Source organism: Lucilia sericata, unplaced genomic scaffold, assembly GCF_015586225.1.
Source record: "Lucilia sericata isolate MDLA Ls3-8-SP2 unplaced genomic scaffold, ASM1558622v1 Contig000601F_arrow, whole genome shotgun sequence".
Classification (NCBI taxonomy): domain Eukaryota; kingdom Metazoa; phylum Arthropoda; class Insecta; order Diptera; family Calliphoridae; genus Lucilia; species Lucilia sericata.
Window position 1 is genome coordinate 141,312 of NW_023994608.1, and position 21,788 is coordinate 163,099.

Consider the following 21,788-nt stretch of genomic DNA (forward strand, 5'->3'; position numbering starts at 1 on the left):
AATATTTAAGGAACAGGTAGATTTAGATTATGAGGAAATTAAAAGTCAAGACTAATAGTAAGGCTGTTATTTTGCCCTTAATTTTCTTAAACTTTTTGTACAAATTTATTAATTTATTTAATTTCTTTTTCTTTGCAGGTATGTAATTTACAATATTTCCTTAAGACAGCAATTACAATTTTAAGTTTGTGAGGAATTTTTAAGAAATTTTGTTGTAGAAGGGATTCTCGTGTAACAAAACCCTTCTAGTTTGTCTAAAATTTAAAACGTGATAACCCGGTTTCGAAGTATTCTTTGATAAATTGAAGTTTTTATTTGTTTTTCTTTCAACTGTTTGAATTTTTTAAAAAATTTTCTTAAAAAAAATTAAATAAAATATTTCATAATATTTCCAAATAATAGGAAATCAAGCGAAAAAATATATTTTTTTTTAAAGAAAACATGTTTAAGTGTTAATAGACAACATTAATTTTGCACACAAAACGAAAGACTTAAGCAACAAACTTGTATTTAAAGAAAAGAGTGTAATAAATCCCACAACAACAACAACAACAGCAACATGGCATTATTTCCCTCATCCTCACGACCGCGTAGTCTAATGGAACAACTGTTGGCGCGTAAAATCGAAGCGGCAGCACAATCTGTTTCGGGGCCAGGTGGCACAAGACTACGACGTACCGATTCATTAGACTCCACCAGTAGTATTGGGTCATTGGGGTCGCTAATATTGGGTGATGATGTATGCCGCTGTGACGATTGCCTGCTGGGCATAGTCGATTTGTATGTAATCAGCGCCGAGGCAGCCAAGAAAAAGGTAAGAGTCACAACTATGTAAAATTTGCCACAACAACAGCAACAACAACAACAATTGATTGACTTACAACAAGCTATTTCACTAATTACTGGCTAATTACAACGACACTGACAATATTTCTTTTTCATTTAAACAAATACTTTTCATTAAACTACAAGAAAAATGCCCAAGAAATCCTCACCACTAAATGGACCACAACAAAAAAAAAAAAAGTTTTTTTCATGTGGTGCCAATGTATGGTTTGGCAATTTACATTGCCCGTAACATACAACACACGGCAGGTTGTCATGTTAAGGCTACAGAGACCACAAAAACCCAAGAAACGAAAAAAAAACTTAAGCAAAAAACTCTTTAAAGAAAATGTATTACCAAAAGTGTTTTTTTTTCTCCACTGAAATAGAGATAGATCTTTAGCAAAAACTTTAAAGAAACAAAAAAAAAAAAAAAAAAAAAACTATAGTTTATCAGTGGGTGATCATTAATCATTGAATATATAGTATATACAAGACACCTTTTGTGGCAAGACCAAAAACAGCTGCAGGCTGTCACAAAACTTAAACATGATGTCATTTCATTTAAATTTATTTTTTTTCACATTCAAGAGAAAATTGTTACAATTTTTTGTTGTCATAAGCAACAAGTGTTGCTTTTTCTGGGGGAGATATTTAAACAAAAATATTTGCAAAAGAAGTGATCATATTTAGAAATAAAAGATGAATGATGTTTTAACTAGAGTGACAACAATAAGGAATTTGAAACTAATAAGAAATCTTTGTAATATATTAAAAAAATATATAAATTATATATAGAGACTAGACCATAGACTAGACTATAGACTAGACTATAGACTAGACTATAGACTAGACTATAGACTGGACTTTAGACTAGACTATAGACTAGACTATAGACTAGACTATAGACTAGATTATAGACTAGACTATAGACTAGACTATAGACTAGACTATAGACTAGACTATAGACTAGACTATAGACTAGACTATAGACTAGACTATAGACTACACTATTGACTAGACTATAGACTAGACTATAGACTAGACTATAGACTAGACCATAGACTATAGACTAGACTATAGACTAGACTATAGACTAGACTATAGACTAGACTTTAGACTAGACTATAGACTAGACTATAGACTAGACTATAGACTAGACTATAGACTAGACTATAGACTAGACTATAGACTAGACTATAGACTAGACTATAGACTAGACTATAGACTAGACTATAGACTAGACTATAGACTAGACTATAGACTAGACTATAGACTACTAGACTAGACTATAGACTAGACTATAGACTAGACTATAGACCAGACAATAGACTAGACTATAAAGTAGACTATAGACTAGACTATAGACTAGACTATAGACTAGACTATAGACTAGACTATAGACTAGACTATAGACTAGACTATAGACTAGACTTTAGACTAGACTATAGACTAGACTATAGACTAGACTATAGACTAGACTCTAGACTAGTCTATAGACTAGACTATAGACTAGACTATAGACTAAACTATAGACTAGACTATAGACTACACTATAGACTACACTATAGACTAGACTATAGACTAGACTATAGACTACACTATAGACTACACTATAGACTAGACTATAGACTAGACTATAGACTAGACTATAGACTAGACTATAGACTAGACTATAGACTAGACTATAGACTAGACTATAGACTAGACTATAGACTAGACTATAGACTAGACTTTAGACTAGAATATAGACTAGACTATAGACTAGACTATAGACTGGACTTTAGACTAGAATATAGACTAGACTATAGACTAGACTATAGACTGGACTTTAGACTAGACTATAGACTAGACTATAGACTAGACTATAGACTAGACTATAGACTAGACTATAGACTAGACTATAGACTAGACTATAGACTAGACTATAGACTAGACTATAGACTAGACTATTGACTAGACTATAGACTAGACTATAGACTAGACTATAGACTAGACCATAGACTATAGACTAGACTATAGACTAGACTATAGACTAGACTATAGACTAGACTTTAGACTAGACTATAGACTAGACTATAGACTAGACTATAGACTAGACTATAGACTAGACTATAGACTAGACTATAGACTAGACTATAGACTAGACTATAGACTAGACTATAGACTAGACTTTAGACTAGACTATAGACTAGACTATAGACTAGACTATAGACTAGACTATAGACTAGACTATAGACTAGACTATAGACTAGACTATAGACCAGACAATAGACTAGACTATAAAGTAGAATATAGACTAGACTATAGACTAGACTATAGACTAGACTATAGACTAGACTATAGACTAGACTATAGACTAGACTATAGACTAGACTATAGACCTAGACTTTAGACTAGACTATAGACTAGACTATAGACTAGACTATAGACTAGACTCTAGACTAGTCTATAGACTAGACTATAGACTAGACTATAGACTAGACTATAGACTACACTATAGACTACACTATAGACTAGACTATAGACTAGACTATAGACTACACTATAGACTACACTAGACTAGACTATAGACTAGACTATAGACTAGACTATAGACTAGACTATAGACTAGACTATAGACTACACTATAGACTACACTATAGACTACACTATAGACTAGACTATAGACTAGACTATAGACTAGACTATAGACTAGACTATAGACTAGACTATAGACTAGACTATAGACTAGACTATAGACTAGACTATAGACTAGACTATAGACTAGACTACTAGACTATAGACTAGACTATAGACTAGACTATAGACTAGACTATAGACTAGACTATAGACTAGACTATAGACTAGACTATAGACTAGACTATAGACTAGACTATAGACTAGACTATAGACTAGACTATAGACTAGACTATAGACTAGACTATAGACTAGACTATAGACTAGACTATAGACTAGACTATAGACTAGACTATAGACTAGACTATAGACTACTATAGACTAGACTATAGACTAGACTATAGACTAGACTATAGACTAGACTATAGACTAGACTATAGACTAGACTATAGACTAGACTATAGACTAGACTATAGACTAGACTATAGACTAGACTATAGACTAGACTATAGACTAGACTATAGACTAGACTATAGACTAGACTATAGACTAGACTATAGACTAGACTATAGACTAGACTATAGACTAGACTATAGACTAGACTATAGACTAGACTATAGACTAGACTATAGACTAGACTATAGACTAGACTATAGACTAGACTATAGACTAGGACTATAGACTAGACTATAGACTAGACTATAGACTAGACTATAGACTAGACTATAGACTAGACTATAGACTAGACTATAGACTAGATATAGACTAGACTATAGACTAGACTATAGACTAGACATAGACTAGACTATAGAACTAGACTATAGACTAGACTTGACTAGACTATAGACTACTATAGACTAGACTATAGACTAGACTATAGACTAGACTATAGACTAGACTATAGACTAGACTATAGACTAGACTATAGACTAGACTATAGACTAGACTATAGACTAGACTATAGACTAGACTATAGACTAGACTAGACTAGACTATAGACTAGACTATAGACTAGACTATAGACTAGACTATAGACTAGACTATAGACTAGACTATAGACTAGACTATAGACTAGACTATAGACTAGACTATAGACTAGACTATAGACTAGACTATAGACTAGACTATAGACTAGACTATAGACTAGACTATAGACTAGACTATAGACTAGACTATAGACTAGACTATAGACTAGACTATAGACTAGACTATAGACTAGACTATAGACTAGACTATAGACTAGACTATAGACTAGACTATAGACTAGACTATAGACTAGACTATAGACTAGACTATAGACTAGACTATAGACTAGACTATAGACTAGACTATAGACCAGACTATAGACTAGACTATAGACTAGACTATAGACTAGACTATAGACTAGACTATAGACTAGACTATAGACTAGACTATAGACTAGACTATAGACTAGACTATAGACTAGACTATAGACTAGACTATAGACTAGACTATAGACTAGACTATAGACTAGACTATAGACTAGACTATAGACTAGACTATAGACTAGACTATAGACTAGACTATAGACTAGACTATAGACTAGACTATAGAGTAGACTATAGAGTAGACTATAGAGTAGACTATAGGCTAGACTATTGACTAGACTATAGACGAGACTATATAACTGGAGCTGATGTAATTCTTAAAAGAACTAGAACTGAACTAGAACTGAACTAGAACTGAACTAGAACTGAACTAGAACTAGAACTGAACTAGAACTGAACTAGAACTGAACTAGAACTGAACTAGAACTGAACCAGAACTGAACTAGAACTGAACTAGAACTGAACTAGAACTGAACTAGAACTGAACTAGAACTGAACTAGAACTGAACTAGAACTGAACTAGAACTGAACTAGAACTGAACTAGAACTGAACTAGAACTGAACTAGAACTGAACTAGAACTGAACTAGAACTGAACTAGAACTGAACTAGAACTGAACTAGAACTGAACTAGAACTGAACTAGAACTGAACTAGAACTGAACTAGAACTGAACTAGAACTGAACTAGAACTGAACTAGAACTTAACTAGATCTAGACTTTTTGCTAGAATTTACTTTGGCTAAGGACTAAGCTATTGCGTACACTATACAGTAAAGTATGTTCGGAAATATAAACAAAACTAAATTATGGTTAAGATTATAGACTAATTACTTTTTTTTTTTTTTATCCTAATCTTTACTTCATTAAAAATACCCACTTATTTCAACAATCTCCACAGTTGTGCTATTTTATAATAAACCATTTTTGCTAGTTAATTAAAAAAAAAACTTCTCTTTTATCCTTTAGACATTAATATTTTATTTACGTTGTCATTTCCATCATAGTTTCCCATAAATAATCATTCTTAAAATTTATCAATTACTTATTGCTTTTACGCATTTTTTTCGTTTCGCTCTACAATATTCTGGCATCATTAAATCATTAAAGGAATTATTTATAATAGTTTAAATTCCCATAATAGCTTTACGATACAAGAAGCTCTTTTACATTAACATAAATTTTGCATACGAACATGTTTGAACAAGTGGCTTATGCTAAGACCTAATAAAAAATAAAAAAAAAGTTCCAAACGAAATCCAAAAAAATAGTACTCATATAACACAAGCAATTAAATTTATAGACAAACAACAAATAACAGAAAAAAAGTAAGAAATATCGATAGCACTAAGAGGCATTTATCTCCTCCTGCGTACGGGACGTGATAGAATTGAAAGTAGAGAAGGACGGACGGATGGTTAGTGTTAGCTGTATGCTAAATACCATTGAACAACATTGAAATGTGTTTTTTAACGACCACCATGTGTAGCACCTTCTGTGGTAACCTCCTGCCGTCTTTTTTGTGCGGTAACTGTAGTCCTCCTTCTGTACCACCTCCTTCAGCTAGTTTTTTTTTTCACTCATTTTTCTATTTTTCTTCCTTTTATGAGGCTGCTACATGTAAGTATTTGCTTTGGTTTTATTTTTTTTTTGCATTTTTTGTAATTTTTTTTTGTTAAGCCGCTCTCTATAAATTCTCATTGACATTTCAAATGCAACATATTCATTTACATTCCTTATACATATTGCCTTTTGCAACGTTTGTGGCTGCAACATTTATTTATGCGGCAAACAGCCAACAAGCTGCATTACATTTCAGGCGCCACATTCAATGTTGCACTAGTGCTAGCAAAAATGTACAGATTCATGGTGACAGTTTAGTTTAAATATAGAGCAGTTTTTATGAAAACAATTCCAGTTTGTATTACAACTAAGTTTTTGGTTTAAGCTGTGCTAATTCGTTTAACACTACTGTTATTACAAAAATTTATTTCAAATCATAGATTAATTATGCTAATAAATTAGTTTTATTAATATTCTTAAAAAAAATCTTAAATTATTTTAATTGTGCTACTTTATTGCTCTCTGCTGTTTTCTAAATTTTGAAAAAATACTACTTTTACGCTATATTATGAAAAGTTTTACTTTAAATAAAAGTTTTCATTGAATTTTTAACCAAAAAAAGTTATTTTATCAATTGTGCTATTTAGTTGACCACTGCTGCTGGTTGAAAAATATAATTTTTTATATGTTGTGTTAAAGCAACATCTATTTGAATCAAGAAATTTATGAAAAATCAATTAAATACAAAACTTTTTTATTTTATCAATTGTGCTATTTAGTTAACCACTGCTGTTTGTTTAAAAATATAATTTTTAATAAGTTCTATAACATCTTAATAAGTTTAATTCCAAAAATATAAACAAATCCTACAAAATACATCAATTTTCCTACTGGTGCTACTTAGTTGACCTTTGCTGTTTGTCTAAAAACATATATTTTTTAAAGTTTTGTTAAAATATCATATATTTAATTACAAAAATATAAAAATTAATCATAAATTCTCAATTTTTCTAATAGTGCTATTTAGTTGTTTAAGGCTGTTGTTCAAAAATTCTATAAAATTGTAAAAAATTTATAATTGAACACTTAAATTAACAAAAAACTGAGACATAAAGTTCATTTCGAAGCAATTTATAAAGTTGTAAAACATGTGCTATTTAGTGGGTCTCCGCTGTAGTATAAAATATTAATATTTTATCATGATTTTTACAGAAAATACAGCTTTTCTTTAAATTTTGTTATAAAACTCCCAAGCAAACAATAATTTTTCAAAAAGTGCTAGTTAGTTGATCCCTGCTTTTGGACTAGAATTGACATGTAACAAAAATTTTACAAAAAAAAATCTAAAAAAATACAATTTTCCCAAAAGTGTTACCTAGTTGAACCTGACCTCTGCTGTGCTACTTATTTCCCCTTTGCTGTTGATACTAAACTTACTAAAATCATCTTTAAAATTTTGCAAAACAAACAAAATTATCTAAAAACATGTAAAAATCCTACCACCTCTGTGCTATTTTTACGCCCGCTGCCAACAGCAGTAGCTTAACTTTAGCACACACAACCAACCACTTTTCCCCTCCTCACAACATCAACCACAACACAAAAATCACACTTTATCATTTCTTCAACATTATTATTATCGTACAAGTATGACTTACAACACTTGACTGTTGCACATACAAGACAGCCACTGTTACGATTGTCTGTTGTGTATGAGAGAGTGTGTGTGCTGTTGTATGTCTGTTTTACAGACATAGATAAGTTTTTGCGTTTTGGAAGGCATAATTTGCCAAGTGTTAAGAGTGAAAAAAAAACATACGACACCAAAAACATGCACAATTCACCAGACACTCCTTAACAGAAGGAGGAAGCAATACAATGTGTGGCAGGGCCAACACAGGTTAATTAGTTGTTAAAATTATTATTTACAAATGGAAAAATTTGTTCAGAGATTAAAAACGAACAGCTTTTAATCAGTTGACATTTGAAATGGAGAGGAAAAAAACAAGTAGCCAGATGAGTATACAAGGTTGTAGTTAAACATATAGAAGATTAAGCTATGTTTTCGATAATAGTGTATAGTACAGTACATAGTTTAGGTCGAATTCATACAAGTAGTTTAAACCAAAATTTAAATACAATCTAGTTTTAGTTCTAGTTCAGTTTTAGCTCAGTTCTAGTTCTAATTCTGGACTAGTCTAGTATAGTATATAGTCTAGTCTATAGTCTAGTCTATAGTCTAGTCTATAGTCTAGTCTATAGTCTAGTCTATAGTCTAGTCTATAGTCTAGTCTATAGTCTAGTCTATAGTCTAGTCTATAGTCTAGTCTATAGTCTAGTCTATAGTCTAGTCTAGTCTAAGTCTAGTCTATAGTCTAGTCTATAGTCTAGTCTATCGTCTAGTCTATAGTCTAGTCTATAGTCTAGTCTATAGTATAGTCTATAGTCTAGTCTATAGTCTAGTCTATAGTCTAGTCTATAGTCTAGTCTAGTCTAGTCTATAGTCTAGTCTATAGTCTAGTCTATAGTCTAGTTATAGTCTAGTCTATAGTCTAGTCTATAGTCTAGTCTATAGTCTAGTCTATAGTCTAGTCTATAGTTCTAGTCTATAGTCTAGTCTTAGTCTCGTCTATAGTCTAGTCTATAGTCTAGTCTATAGTCTAGTCTATAGTCTAGTCTATAGTCTAGTCTATAGTCTAGTCTATAGTTCTAGTCTATAGTCTAGTCTATAGTCTAGTCTATAGTCTAGTCTATAGTCTAGTCTATAGTCTAGTCTATAGTCTAGTCTATAGTCTAGTCTATAGTCTAGTCTATAGTCTAGTCTATAGTCTAGTCTATAGTCTAGTCTATAGTCTAGTCTATAGTCTAGTCTATAGTCTAGTCTATAGTCTAGTCTATAGTCTAGTCTATAGTCTAGTCTATAGTCTAGTCTATAGTCTAGTCTATAGTCTAGTCTATAGTCTAGTCTATAGTCTAGTCTATAGTCTAGTCTATAGTCTAGTCTATAGTCTAGTCTATAGTCTAGTCTATAGTCTAGTCTATAGTCTAGTCTATAGTCTAGTCTATAGTCTAGTCTATAGTCTAGTCTATAGTCTAGTCTATAGTCTAGTCTATAGTCTAGTCTATAGTCTAGTCTATAGTCTAGTCTATAGTCTAGTCTATAGTCTAGTCTATAGTCTAGTCTATAGTCTAGTCTATAGTCTAGTCTATAGTCTAGTCTATAGTCTAGTCTATAGTCTAGTCTATAGTCTAGTCTATAGTCTAGTCTATAGTCTAGTCTATAGTCTAGTCTATAGTCTAGTCTATAGTCTAGTCTATAGTCTAGTCTATAGTCTAGTCTATAGTCTAGTCTATAGTCTAGTCTATAGTCTAGTCTATAGTCTAGTCTATAGTCTAGTCTATAGTCTAGTCTATAGTCTAGTCTATAGTCTAGTCTATAGTCTAGTCTATAGTCTAGTCTATAGTCTAGTCTATAGTCTAGTCTATAGTCTAGTCTATAGTCTAGTCTATAGTCTAGTCTATAGTCTAGTCTATAGTCTAGTCTATAGTCTAGTCTATAGTCTAGTCTATAGTCTAGTCTATAGTCTAGTCTATAGTCTAGTCTATAGTCTAGTCTATAGTCTAGTCTATAGTCTAGTCTATAGTCTAGTCTATAGTCTAGTCTATAGTAGTCTAGTCTATAGTCTAGTCTATAGTCTAGTCTATAGTCTAGTCTATAGTCTAGTCTATAGTCTAGTCTATAGTCTAGTCTATAGTCTAGTCTATAGTCTAGTCTATAGTCTAGTCTATAGTCTAGTCTATAGTCTAGTCTATAGTCTAGTCTATAGTCTAGTCTATAGTCTAGTCTATAGTCTAGTCTATAGTCTAGTCTATAGGTCTATAGTCTAGTCTATAGTCTAGTCTATAGTCTAGTCTATAGTCTAGTCTATAGTCTAGTCTATAGTCTAGTCTATAGTCTAGTCTATAGTCTAGTCTATAGTCTAGTCTATAGTCTAGTCTATAGTCTAGTCTATAGTCTAGTCTATAGTCTAGTCTATAGTCTAGTCTATAGTCTAGTCTATAGTCTAGTCTATAGTCTAGTCTATAGTCTAGTCTATAGTCTAGTCTATAGTCTAGTCTATAGTCTAGTCTATAGTCTAGTCTATAGTCTAGTCTATAGTCTAGTCTATAGTCTAGTCTAGTCTAGTCTAGTCTAGTCTAGTCTAGTCTAGTCTAGTCTACTGTCTAGTCTAGTCTATTGTCTAGTCTATTGTCTAGTCTATTGTCTAGTCTATTGTCTAGTCTATTGTCTAGTCTATTGTCTAGTCTATAGTCTAGTCTATACTCTAGTCTATAGTCTAGTCTATAGTCTAGTCTATAGTCTAGTCTATAGTCTTGTCTATAGTCTTGTCTATAGTCTTGTCTATAGTCTAGTCTATAGTCTAGTAGTCTAGTCTAGTCTATAGTCTAGTCTATAGTCTAGTCTATAGTCTAGTCTATAGTCTAGTCTATAGTCTAGTCTAGTCTAGTCTATAGTCTAGTCTGTAGTCTAGTCTATAGTCTAGTCTATAGTCTAGTCTATAGTCTAGTCTATAGTCTAGTCTATAGTCTAGTCTATAGTCTAGTCTATAGTCTAGTCTATAGTCTAGTCTATAGTCTAGTCTTTAGTCTAGTCTATAGTCTAGTCTATAGTCTAGTCTATAGTCTAGTCTATAGTCTAGTCTATAGTGTAGTCTATAGTGTAGTCTATAGTCTAGTCTATAGTCTAGTCTATAGTCTAGTCTATAGTCTAGCCTATAGTATAGTCTATAGTCTAGTCTATAGTATAGTCTATAGTCTAGTCTATAGTATAGTCTATAGTCTAGTCTAAAGTCTAGTCTATAGTCTAGTCCATAGTCTAGCCTATAGTATAGTCTATAGTCTAGTCTAAAGTCTAGTCTATAGTCTAGTCTATAGTCTAGTCTATAGTCTAGTCTATAGTCTAGTCTATAGTCTAGTCTATAGTCTAGTCTATAGTATAGTCTATAGTCTAGTCTAAAGTCTAGTCTATAGTCTAGTCCATAGTCTAGCCTATAGTATAGTCTATAGTCTAGTCTAAAGTCTAGTCTATAGTCTAGTCTATAGTCTAGTCTATAGTCTAGTCTATAGTCTAGTCTATAGTCTAGTCTATAGTCTAGTCTATAGCCTAGTCTATAGTGTAGTCTATATTCTGGTCCATAGTCTAGTCTGTACTCTAATCTGGACTCATAAAGATATTACTTTCGTAAAAAAATTTAAATAATTGTTTTATAAGATTTATTACATTTTATCATTAACATTTGTAACCCTGTAACTGAACATAAGCGTACAAGAGCTTTTGACTATTAAAAGCTTTTTAATGTAAACTTACATGACTGAGATGCTAAACTACTCACAACTAGATGGCGCTGATAGATTACTGTTATAGTTAATTCGCAGATACCATTCGCAGAGATTTAAATTTAAAGAAAACGTTACTTTTTTTAACGTTTCTAAAATATGGATTTTCAATAGATTTTTAATTTATTCATAAATTTTATGTAAATTGACAATTTTTTATATTTAATTGTGTCTCTTTTAGCTAAAAAAATTTCATCTAAATTGTATTTGCTTTTATTAAACACAACGAATGTTTAAATGCTATTGAAGTGTGTTTACCGAAGTATTATTCCTGTTGTCATTTATTTTATTTATTTATTTTAAATTAAATAATTTCGTTTCTTTTTTATTATTGCCAAATTCATTTTTAATTTTTCTGCTGTTGTCACAAAAAATACACACACACAAATTTGGTTTGACGTCACTGCGTAGCTTTGAACTAAAAAAAATTAAAATATTTTTTTTATTTAATTTTTTCAAATCGTTTATTTAATTCATTGTGTTGTTTGTTCAACGTTCAAAGTATTGAACGCTGATGTTAATGGTTGGTTGGTTGCTTGGGGTATGTGTTTTCTGGAATTATATTTTTATATTTAATTTAGTTTTTTCAAATTGTTGATATTCTTATCAGCAGTTTTTGACTTCAACTTATAGTAAGTGAACATTCACACATGGTTTACTTAGAAGAGAAATTTCTGAGCAAAATAAATAGTTTCTAATAGAGAACTACCAAGAGAAGTAGTTTTCCATTAAAAGTATTCAGAAGAGTTTTCTATGAGAAGACTAGAATAAAAACTAGAATATAGACTAGAATAGACCATAGACTAGTCTATAGACTACATACTATACTATAGAATAAATTACAGACTAAACTATAGACTAGACTATAGACTAGACTATAGACTAGACTATAGACTAGACTATAGACTAAACTATAGACTAGACTATAGACTAGACTATAGTCTAGACTATAGACTAGACTATAGACTAGACGATAGACTAGACTATAGACTAGACTATAGACTAGACTATAGACTAGACTATAGAATAGACTATAGACTAGACTATAGACTAGACTAGACAAGACTAGACTATAGACTAGACTAGACTAGACTAGACTAGACTAGACTAGACTATAGACTAGACTATAGACTAGACTAGACTATAGACTAGACTAGACTATAGGCTAGACTAGACTATAGACTAGACTAGACTATAGACTAGACTATAGACTAGACTATAGACTAGACTATAGACTAGACTATAGACTAGACTATAGACTAGACTATAGACTAGACTATAGACTAGACTATAGACTAGACTATAGACTAGACTATAGACTAGACTATAGACTAGACTATAGACTAGACTAGACTATAGACTAGACTATATACTATAGACTAGACTATAGACTAGACTATAGACTAGACTATAGACTAGACTATAGACTAGACTGTAGACTAGACTATAGACTAGACTATATACTTCATTATAGACTAGTCAATAGACTAGACTATAGACTAGACTATAAACTAGACTATAGACTAAGCTATAGACTAGACTACACTATTGACTACAAACTAGACTATAGACTAGACTACGCTATTGACTGCAAACTAGACTATAGACTAACTAAGCTATCCTCTATCAATGAAGACACTTTTCTATACGAAACTGTCTTCTTTCAATAAGAAAACAGTCTTCTATCAAAGAAGACACTTTTCTATAAGAAAATTGTCTTCTATCAAAGAAGACACTTTTCTATAAGAAAACTGTTTTCTATAAAAGAAGACGCTTTTCTATAAGAAAACTGTCTTCTATTAAACAAGGCTTTTGTCTAGAAGAAAACTGACTTCGATCAAAAAAGACACTTTCTATACTAAATTTTCTTCTATCAAATAAGACACTTTTCTATGTTTAAACTGACTTTTATTAAAGAAGTCTATTTTCCTTTGTTGTCTAGTGTTATGTGTTATTCAATTAAAGTTTCTGATTTGATTTCAAGTTTTCCCTTATTTTTATTAAATTTATTTTACGTTTTAGTAATTTAATAATTTTTGTGGTGGGTGGTGTTTTTGTTTTCAAAATTGACAATTCTTTTTTTCAGTTTTGTTAAATTGATTAAATTACTTTTTAACAATAAAACCACTTTAAATCATATGATTATCAACATAATATGATAAAGTGATATTTGTATTGTGGTTAATGATTTAAAGCTAAGGTTTAAGTGACACATGACGTCAAGCTAAAAATTAAGGGATCTTTTTTTCGGAATCTGTTTTTATTTCTTTGTTATAATAGTTATTGACAAAAAGACTTAATCAAATTGACCTTCAAAAATTGAGCTGAGATTTAGTTTAAGAATTTTACAATGAATTAAAGATTTAAAAATGTGGGAACTCAAACTTAGACTAGAGACTATTGTTTACCTTGTCCATTACTTGGAGTTAGGGAAGTGGATCAAATTTCATAAGAATTTTTTTTTTTTTTTTGTTAAACAGCCCTTAAATCCATATTTTATTTATAAAACGTAGTTTTCTTTAGATTTATTTATATTTAAAATTTTAACCATAAATACATACATACCTGTTAATATGAAACCTGTAAGAAAAACAACAAAAAATTAATAAAAATTTCAAATCAAATAATAATAATAATAATAAAAAATAATTATAATTGTTTATTTTGTGTGATAAAAAAAATGTACTAAACAAATTAAATTTCTAGGCTAAATGAAAAAAAAAACGAAATTAATACTCTCTAACACAAATTCAATTATAAAGCTTGCTCTCGCCCTCTCTTTTATTTACTTAATTATTCTCCAATTGAAGTGCTCTGTTTAAACTTGAGCTCTAAGTACAAAATATTAATTTGGTTGCTCTTGTTGTTGTAGTTTTCTTACGGTACATGCTATGCCCAAAAGGGAAAATTAATAAGGGGATTGTACAAAGGTCAAAATTAGGTACTATTTTGGGGTACTTATAAAAAAAAGTCTGCTTTTATAGAAAACAGTTTTCTTATAGAAAAGTGTCATCTTTATACTAAACTATAGACTAGACTATAGACTAGACTATAGACTAGACTATAGACAAGACTATAGACAAGACTATAGACAAGACTATAGACTAGACTATAGACTAAGCTATAGACTAGACTATAGACTAGACTATAGACTAGACTATAGACTAGACTATAGACTAGACTATAGACTAGACTATAGACTAGACTATAGACTAGACTATAGACTAGACTATAGACTAGACTATAGACTAGACTATGCTATAGACTAGACTATAGACTAGACTATAGACTAGACTATAGACTAGACTATAGACTAGACTATAGACTAGACTATAGACTAGACTATAGACTAAACTATAGACTAAACTATAGACTAGACTTATACTAGACTATAAACTAGACTATAGACTAGACTATAGACTAGACTATAGACTAGAATATAGACTAGAATATAGACTAGAATATAGACTAGACTGTAGACTAGACTATAGACTAGACTGTAGACTAGTCTATAGACTAGACTATAGACTAGGCTATAAACTAGACTATAGACAAGACTATAGACTAGGCTATAGACTATAAACTATAGATTATAAACTATAGACTAGATTATAGTCTAGACTATAGACTAGACTGTAAACTTCTTTTATGGAAGTTTTTTTATAGAAAAGTGTCTTCTTTGATAGAAGATATTTTTCTTAGAGAAAAGTGCCTTCTTTGATAGAAGATAGTTTTCTTAGAGAAAAGTGTCTTCTTTTATAGAAGATAGTTTTCTTATAGAAAAGTGTCTTCTTTGATAGAAGATAGTTTTCTTAGAGAAAAGTGTCTTCTTTGATAGAAGATAGTTTTCTTAGAGAAAAGTGTCTTCTTTGATAGAAGATAGTTTTCTTAGAGAAAAGTGTCTTCTTTTATAGAAGATAGTTTTCTTATAGAAAAGTGTTTTCTTTGATAGAAGATAGTTTTCTTAGAGAAAAGTGTCTTCTTTGATAGAAGGTAGTTTTCTTAGAGAAAAGTGTCTTCTTTTATAGAAGATAGTTTTCTTATAGAAAAGTGTCTTCTTGGATAGAAGATAGTGTTCTTATAGAAAAGTGTTTTCTTTGATAGGAGTTTTCTTATAGAAAACAGTCTTCTTTGTTAGAAGACAATTTTCTTATAGAAAAGTGTCTTTTTGGATAGAAGACAGTTGTCGTCAAGAAAAGTGTCTTATTTGATAGAAGATAGTTTTCTTATAGAAAAGTGCCTTCTTTAGAAAAGATATTTTTCTTAGAGAAAAGTGTCTTCTTTGATAAAAGATAGTTTTCTTAGAGAAAAGTGTCTTCTTTTATAGAAGATAGTTTTCTTATAGAAAAGTGTCTTCTTTGATAGAAGATATTTTTCTTAGAGAAAAGTGTCTTCTTTGATAGAAGATAGTTTTCTTAGAGAAAAGTGTCTTCTTTTATAGAAGATAGTTTTCTTATAGAAAAGTGTCTTCTTGGATAGAAGATAGTGTTCTTATAGAAAAGTGTTTTCTTTGATGGGAGTTTTCTTATAGAAAACAGTCTTTTTTGTTAGAAGACAATTTTCTTATAGAAAAGTGTTTTTTGGATAGAAGACAATTGCCGTCAAGAAAGGTGTCCTTTTTGTTAGAAGAAAGTTTTCTTATAGAAAGTTTGTCTTCTTTGATAGCAGATAGTTTTCTTATAGAAAAGTGTCTTCTTTGATAGAAGACGCGTTTCTTACAGAAAAGTACTTTTAAAAAAATACATAGGTACTTTTCCCTTTTAAACCCATCTCTTATTGAAACGATCGTTTTTGAAAAAACAGGCTTTTGGTCTCGTAATTTTGTAATTGAAAACGTTCTTTCGTTCGTGGTTTTCTGTTATTTACAACAATTTTTGTTGTTGTTGTTTTTATTGTTATGATTATGAGTCTTGCTGGCAGTTGTTGTTGTTTTTACTTCTTTAATTACAGTTTTTTTATGTGGTTGTTGTTGTCTCTTTTAAGTATCGATAGGTTGGGTTGTTGCTGAGAGTTTGCGGTTGTTTATACTTTTTTTTGTATGTATTAAGTTTGTTGTAAAACGAGTGCAAGCGATTACTTTTCGTGATAATGTCGTACTTGTTGCTGCTATTGTTGTTGTTATATTTTTGAGCTATATTGTTGTTGTTTATTGCGGTTGTTTGTTTTGTTGCTATTGTATTGAAGTGTATTGTGTTTTCATTATTATTTTGCTTTTTTTTGACAATATTGTTGTTATTTTTTATACGTATGCTTTATGAGCTTTAATTTGTTATTGTTGTTGTTGTTTTTATATTGATTATTACTACGAGAGTTAAATTTACTCTCAAGCTTTGTATTAAAATTCAGTTGTATTTTCACAGTGAACGCGTGCGTGCGTACGTTTTAGTGGCGCTGTGAAATTTTTTACTCTGCTTTTTTTTATACAAAAATAAAAAATTTTTATAAAAATTTTAACAGATAAAGGGACTTTTTTTGTAGTTGTTTTGTTAATGTCTTCCATTATCACTTAACCTCAATTAATTAATTTAGTTAATTTATGGCTTTTAAACAAAAATAAATAGTAATTTATATAAAAAAACATAATCTTGTGTTGTTGACTTTGTTTTTTAAGGAGAAATTGTGTTAAAGAGTTTGTGTTTTTTAAAATTATCCATTAACAAGTGAAAGTGCAGAAATTTTTATGTAATTTCGAAAAAAAAAAAATCTGAAAAACAAACATAAGTAAAGCAATAAAAGGCCTGATTAATAACCAGTAATTAAAAGAAACAAGAAATTTAAAAAAAGTAAATAAAAGAAAAAATTAAATATAAAAAAATAATAAAATTTATGAAACAATCCATCAGTAAATTAAAAAAAAAAAAAAATTATAAAAAGAAAATCATAAACAAAAAAGTAAAATTTAAATTAAATTTTTCAAAACTTTTTAGAGAATAAAAACTGATATTTTCCGGTATCTAAAGGTTTATCTTAGTAGAAATCAAACTCCTAAATTTAACTATAATTTTTAAGATTTAGGTAATTTCTAGTTTTGAGTCAATTTATGTTAGTTGCGCTAAAGAAAGTGCTCAGAAATTGTATATAATTTTAAAGCAAATCTTATCTATTTTCCAGAAATATATAAAAAAGTTTCAATATTTTAATATGTTAAGTTTTTAACCGTAAAAATGAATCAAAACCTTGATTTCAAGTTGTAGGGTCACTTCTGTCTTCTATACTAAAGAAAACTGATACAAATTGTATATCATCTTAAAGCTATTTGTTTCTACTTTCCAAAGATATACAAAAAGTTTCAATATATTATTATGTTTCCTCTTAAATGACAAAATTAGTTGATATGAAACATTTTAAGTAATTTTCAAGACCTCAACTTTAGATTTCGTTTATTTTGAAGGCATTAAATAAAAGGCTTACAAATTATATATCATCTAAAAGCTTATTATGTCTACTTTCCAAAAATATATAAAAACCTTCTATATATTAATATATTTATTTCTAAATGGCAAAAGAGTTTCCTAATACATTTTAAAAGAATTACATGTTCGCTACTTTTGAGTCCATTTACTTCGGGGATATTCAAGAAAAGGCACCTAAACTATATATCATTTGAAAGCTATTTATAACTACTTTCCAGAAATATATAAATATAAATATATATGTTTTTAAATTATCAAACACACTTGTTTTTTAAAATACCAAAGAAATTATTAAACCCCAAACTTAGGGTACATTTATAGCTCCTAAACTTAGTAAATTGCTCACAAATTGTATGGCATCTTAAAGCTAATTGTTTGTACTTTTCAGAAATATATAAAAAAGTAACTAAATTTAAGAAAACTAGCAAAACTTTTATAAATAAAAAAAATAACGTAATAAAAAATTATTAAGAAAATTGTAACATTTGAACTATATAGGTAGGGGTCTTAGGGAAATCGGGAGGGATTTCCGGTTTTTACAAATCTTAGAGTCCTTACTCTTGAAATATGCCTTTAGAGTTATACTTTTTTAAATAAAATTTTGTAAAAATTTAAATTTTCTTGAAGACCTTTTTTGTTCAAATGAAAATTTTTATTTATTACAAAATATGGACTTTGGATATTTATTATAATTCGAGGGCTTGAAATAACCAAAAATTTGTATAGCCCAGACATTGCTTAACATATGGGACTTCCTAGAAAATTTTTTAAAAAATTGTATCTGCTCTTTAGGAAAAATTATTTACAAAAAAAGAAAATAAAGTCAAAGTTAGAAATTGAATTTTTCGAATTATAAAGACCTTTACTCTGAAACAATGCTTCAGGTGGGGTGCTGAATAGAATCGAAGCCGGACAGCATCTTTGTAAAGGTATTGAGAATACCGGAACTTTTAAATAAAAATTCTCTCTTGTCTAGGAGAAAGGTCATTTGCAAAGTAGCAAATTAAGTCAAGTGCAAAAATGTAACATTTTTAAATTAAATGCTGACTTTGGATATTTTTATAAATTCGGGCGTTTAAGATATTAGAATTATTTTTAGGAGACACCATTTCTAAGAGTATTTGGTATACTGAAAAATATAAATAAAAATGGTCTCTTACTTGATGGAATAGTTATTATTGGAAGACCAAATAAAGTCAAGAGAAAAGATTATTTCTTTTTAATTTTAATACTGACTTTAAAAATTTATTAAAATTCGGGGGTTTAAGATTATTGAATTATTTTTAAAGCAAACCCTTTTTAAAAGTACTACGAATCCTAAAAAATTAAAACAAAAATGCTCTCTTGCTTAAGAGAAAAGTTTTAAGCAAAAGAGAAAATTAAGTCTAGAGCGAAAATTCAAATTTTTTTAAATTTTAATACTGACTTTAAAAATTTATTAAAATTCGGGGGTTCAAAATTATCGAATTATTTTTAGAGCAAACACTTTCTAAAAGTATTAGGAATCCTACAAAATTAAAATAAAAATGCTCTTTTGCCTAAGAGAGAAGTTTTAAGCAAAAGAGATAATTTAGTTTAGAGCGAAAATTAAATATTTTTAATTTTGATACGGACTTCAAAAATTTATTAAAATTCGGAGGTTTAAGATTATCGAATTATTTTTAAAGCAAACCCTTTTTAAAAGTGTTAGGAATCCTAAAAAATTAAAACAAAAATGCTCTTTTGCTTAAGAGAAAAGTTTTAAGCAAAAGAGAAAATTTAATCTAGAGTAAAAAATTCAACATTTTTAATTTTGGTACGGACTTCAAAAATTTATTAAAACTCGGGGGTTTGAGATTATAGAATTATTTTTAGGGAGAATTATAACAAACAGTATAAAGAATTGTAGGAGATTTTTTAAATACTCTCTTGCCTAAAGGAAAAGTTTGAAGTAAGAGAGTAACTAAAGTTAAGAGAGAAAATCTATTATTTTTAAATTTAAAGCTGACTTTGAGGAGTTTTATAAATTTGGGGGTTTAAAATATAAGGAAAAATTGTACGGGAAACTTTTTCTATAGGTATTAGGAATACAGGAAAATTAAAATAAAAATGCTCGCTTTACTAAGGGAAAAGTTATAAGCAATGTAAAAAAAGTCAAGACCAAAAAAATTGTTTTTTTTTTTAATTTTTTCTTGTTTTTAAGAAATTATTAAAATAAGATGGTTTACACTAATTAGGACAAAATATCGAAAAAACTCAAACACCCAGTTGACAAATTTGTTAGAAATTTTCCTACCAAACAAACCCACTGTTTGGTTTGCTTTATGGCCTTAATTTAATTTTTTTTCGACATTTTGTTTATTAAAAAAGCCATAAATCTTAAGGAAATACCTTATTTTGCCACAAATTATTAATTCCTTATTGTTTATTTTTTTTTTTATTTTTCTCAAATAAAATTTACAACGCGTATTCTTGTTTGTGATTTCAAGCTACAAATTTTTTGAAAACATTTCATTTACTGCTCATTCGCTGACATGTTGGTAATAAAAGTTACGATTCAATGATTTACGCATGTTACGCCGCCGCTGTTGTTGTTGTTTTTCGCCAAATATGGTGAAATGCTAATGTGTCGGGTAACCATAACACTTAAAATAGAAGATTGACTGGCTGGCCGTCCGGCCGGCCGTTCGTTCAAATGGTTGGAGGGACGGACAGACAGACTAAATTGAATTAAAACAATTGCCTTTTGGACATTTGTTTAAAATATTGCTGATTATTTTGTCTTAAATTTGAAATTTTGACGTTTAAAAAAAAATTTAAAATTTAATGGGAAAAATTTAAGTTTAAATACGATTGATCTAAGGTGTGTGTGTGTCTAGACTTTAGTCTGTTAAAGGTTTGTGTCTTCACTTTAGTCAACTATAGTTCATGGCAAAACTAACGATTGAAATGGTATGCTTTTTACTCTTAATTAATTCTGGCGGGAAGATTTAAATTGTCGTGTGAACGATGTTTAGGGTTTGTGTCTTTGCTATTCTTTGTGATCAAGTCATGGCAAAGGTTCTTATCTTGGTGTCTTTGCTAGACGAAATCTTGCAGCTTTTAAAGAGACGAAATCGTTAGATTCGAATAAATCTTTTCTGAAGGGTACTATAAAGGAAGGGTGAAAATTCTTTCTATATATTTTTTTTTTCAGTTATAAAAAGCTTTACAAAAAGCTGTGTTTAACCTAACAAACGTGTTATGAAATCTAATTAGACCAATCAATCAAATTAAATGTTTAAATATAAAAAAAACTTTTTGCGTTTCTAAAAATTCTCCCAACAAATCGTGCTATTAACAAGAAAATTTTAATAAAAGTGTTAAATTTTGTTTTTAACAAATTAATAAATAAATAATAAACTTAAGCCTTAATACTCAAAATAGTCATTATTACAGATTTTCCAATGTATTACTTTTTGGTCTTCCTAAATACTTCAGGTTTTTTGGCTACAGTCTGCCAAAAAAAACCAACAATATTATTAATATTGTTGTATATACTTTTATACAAAGGCCTTCAAGTGCAATTTATTTAGCTTAATTTGGTAAAAGTTATTTTGCTTGTCATTTTAAAATTTATGATAACACACGCATTTTTTGTTGCTG

The 21,788-nt window shown here is 29.5% G+C and overlaps 1 protein-coding gene across 1 annotated transcript in view; it reads left to right on the forward strand.

Annotated features, from left to right (window-relative positions):
- The first annotated feature begins 316 nt into the window (after nucleotides 1-316).
- LOC119606557 (inositol-trisphosphate 3-kinase B-like) overlaps nucleotides 317-21,788 on the forward strand; it is a 50,786-nt gene continuing 29,314 nt past the window's right edge. The window contains 1 exon segment of the mRNA XM_037960108.1: nucleotides 317-814. Within this exon segment, the coding sequence (XP_037816036.1) occupies nucleotides 560-814 (255 nt within the window). The 5' untranslated portion in view covers nucleotides 317-559.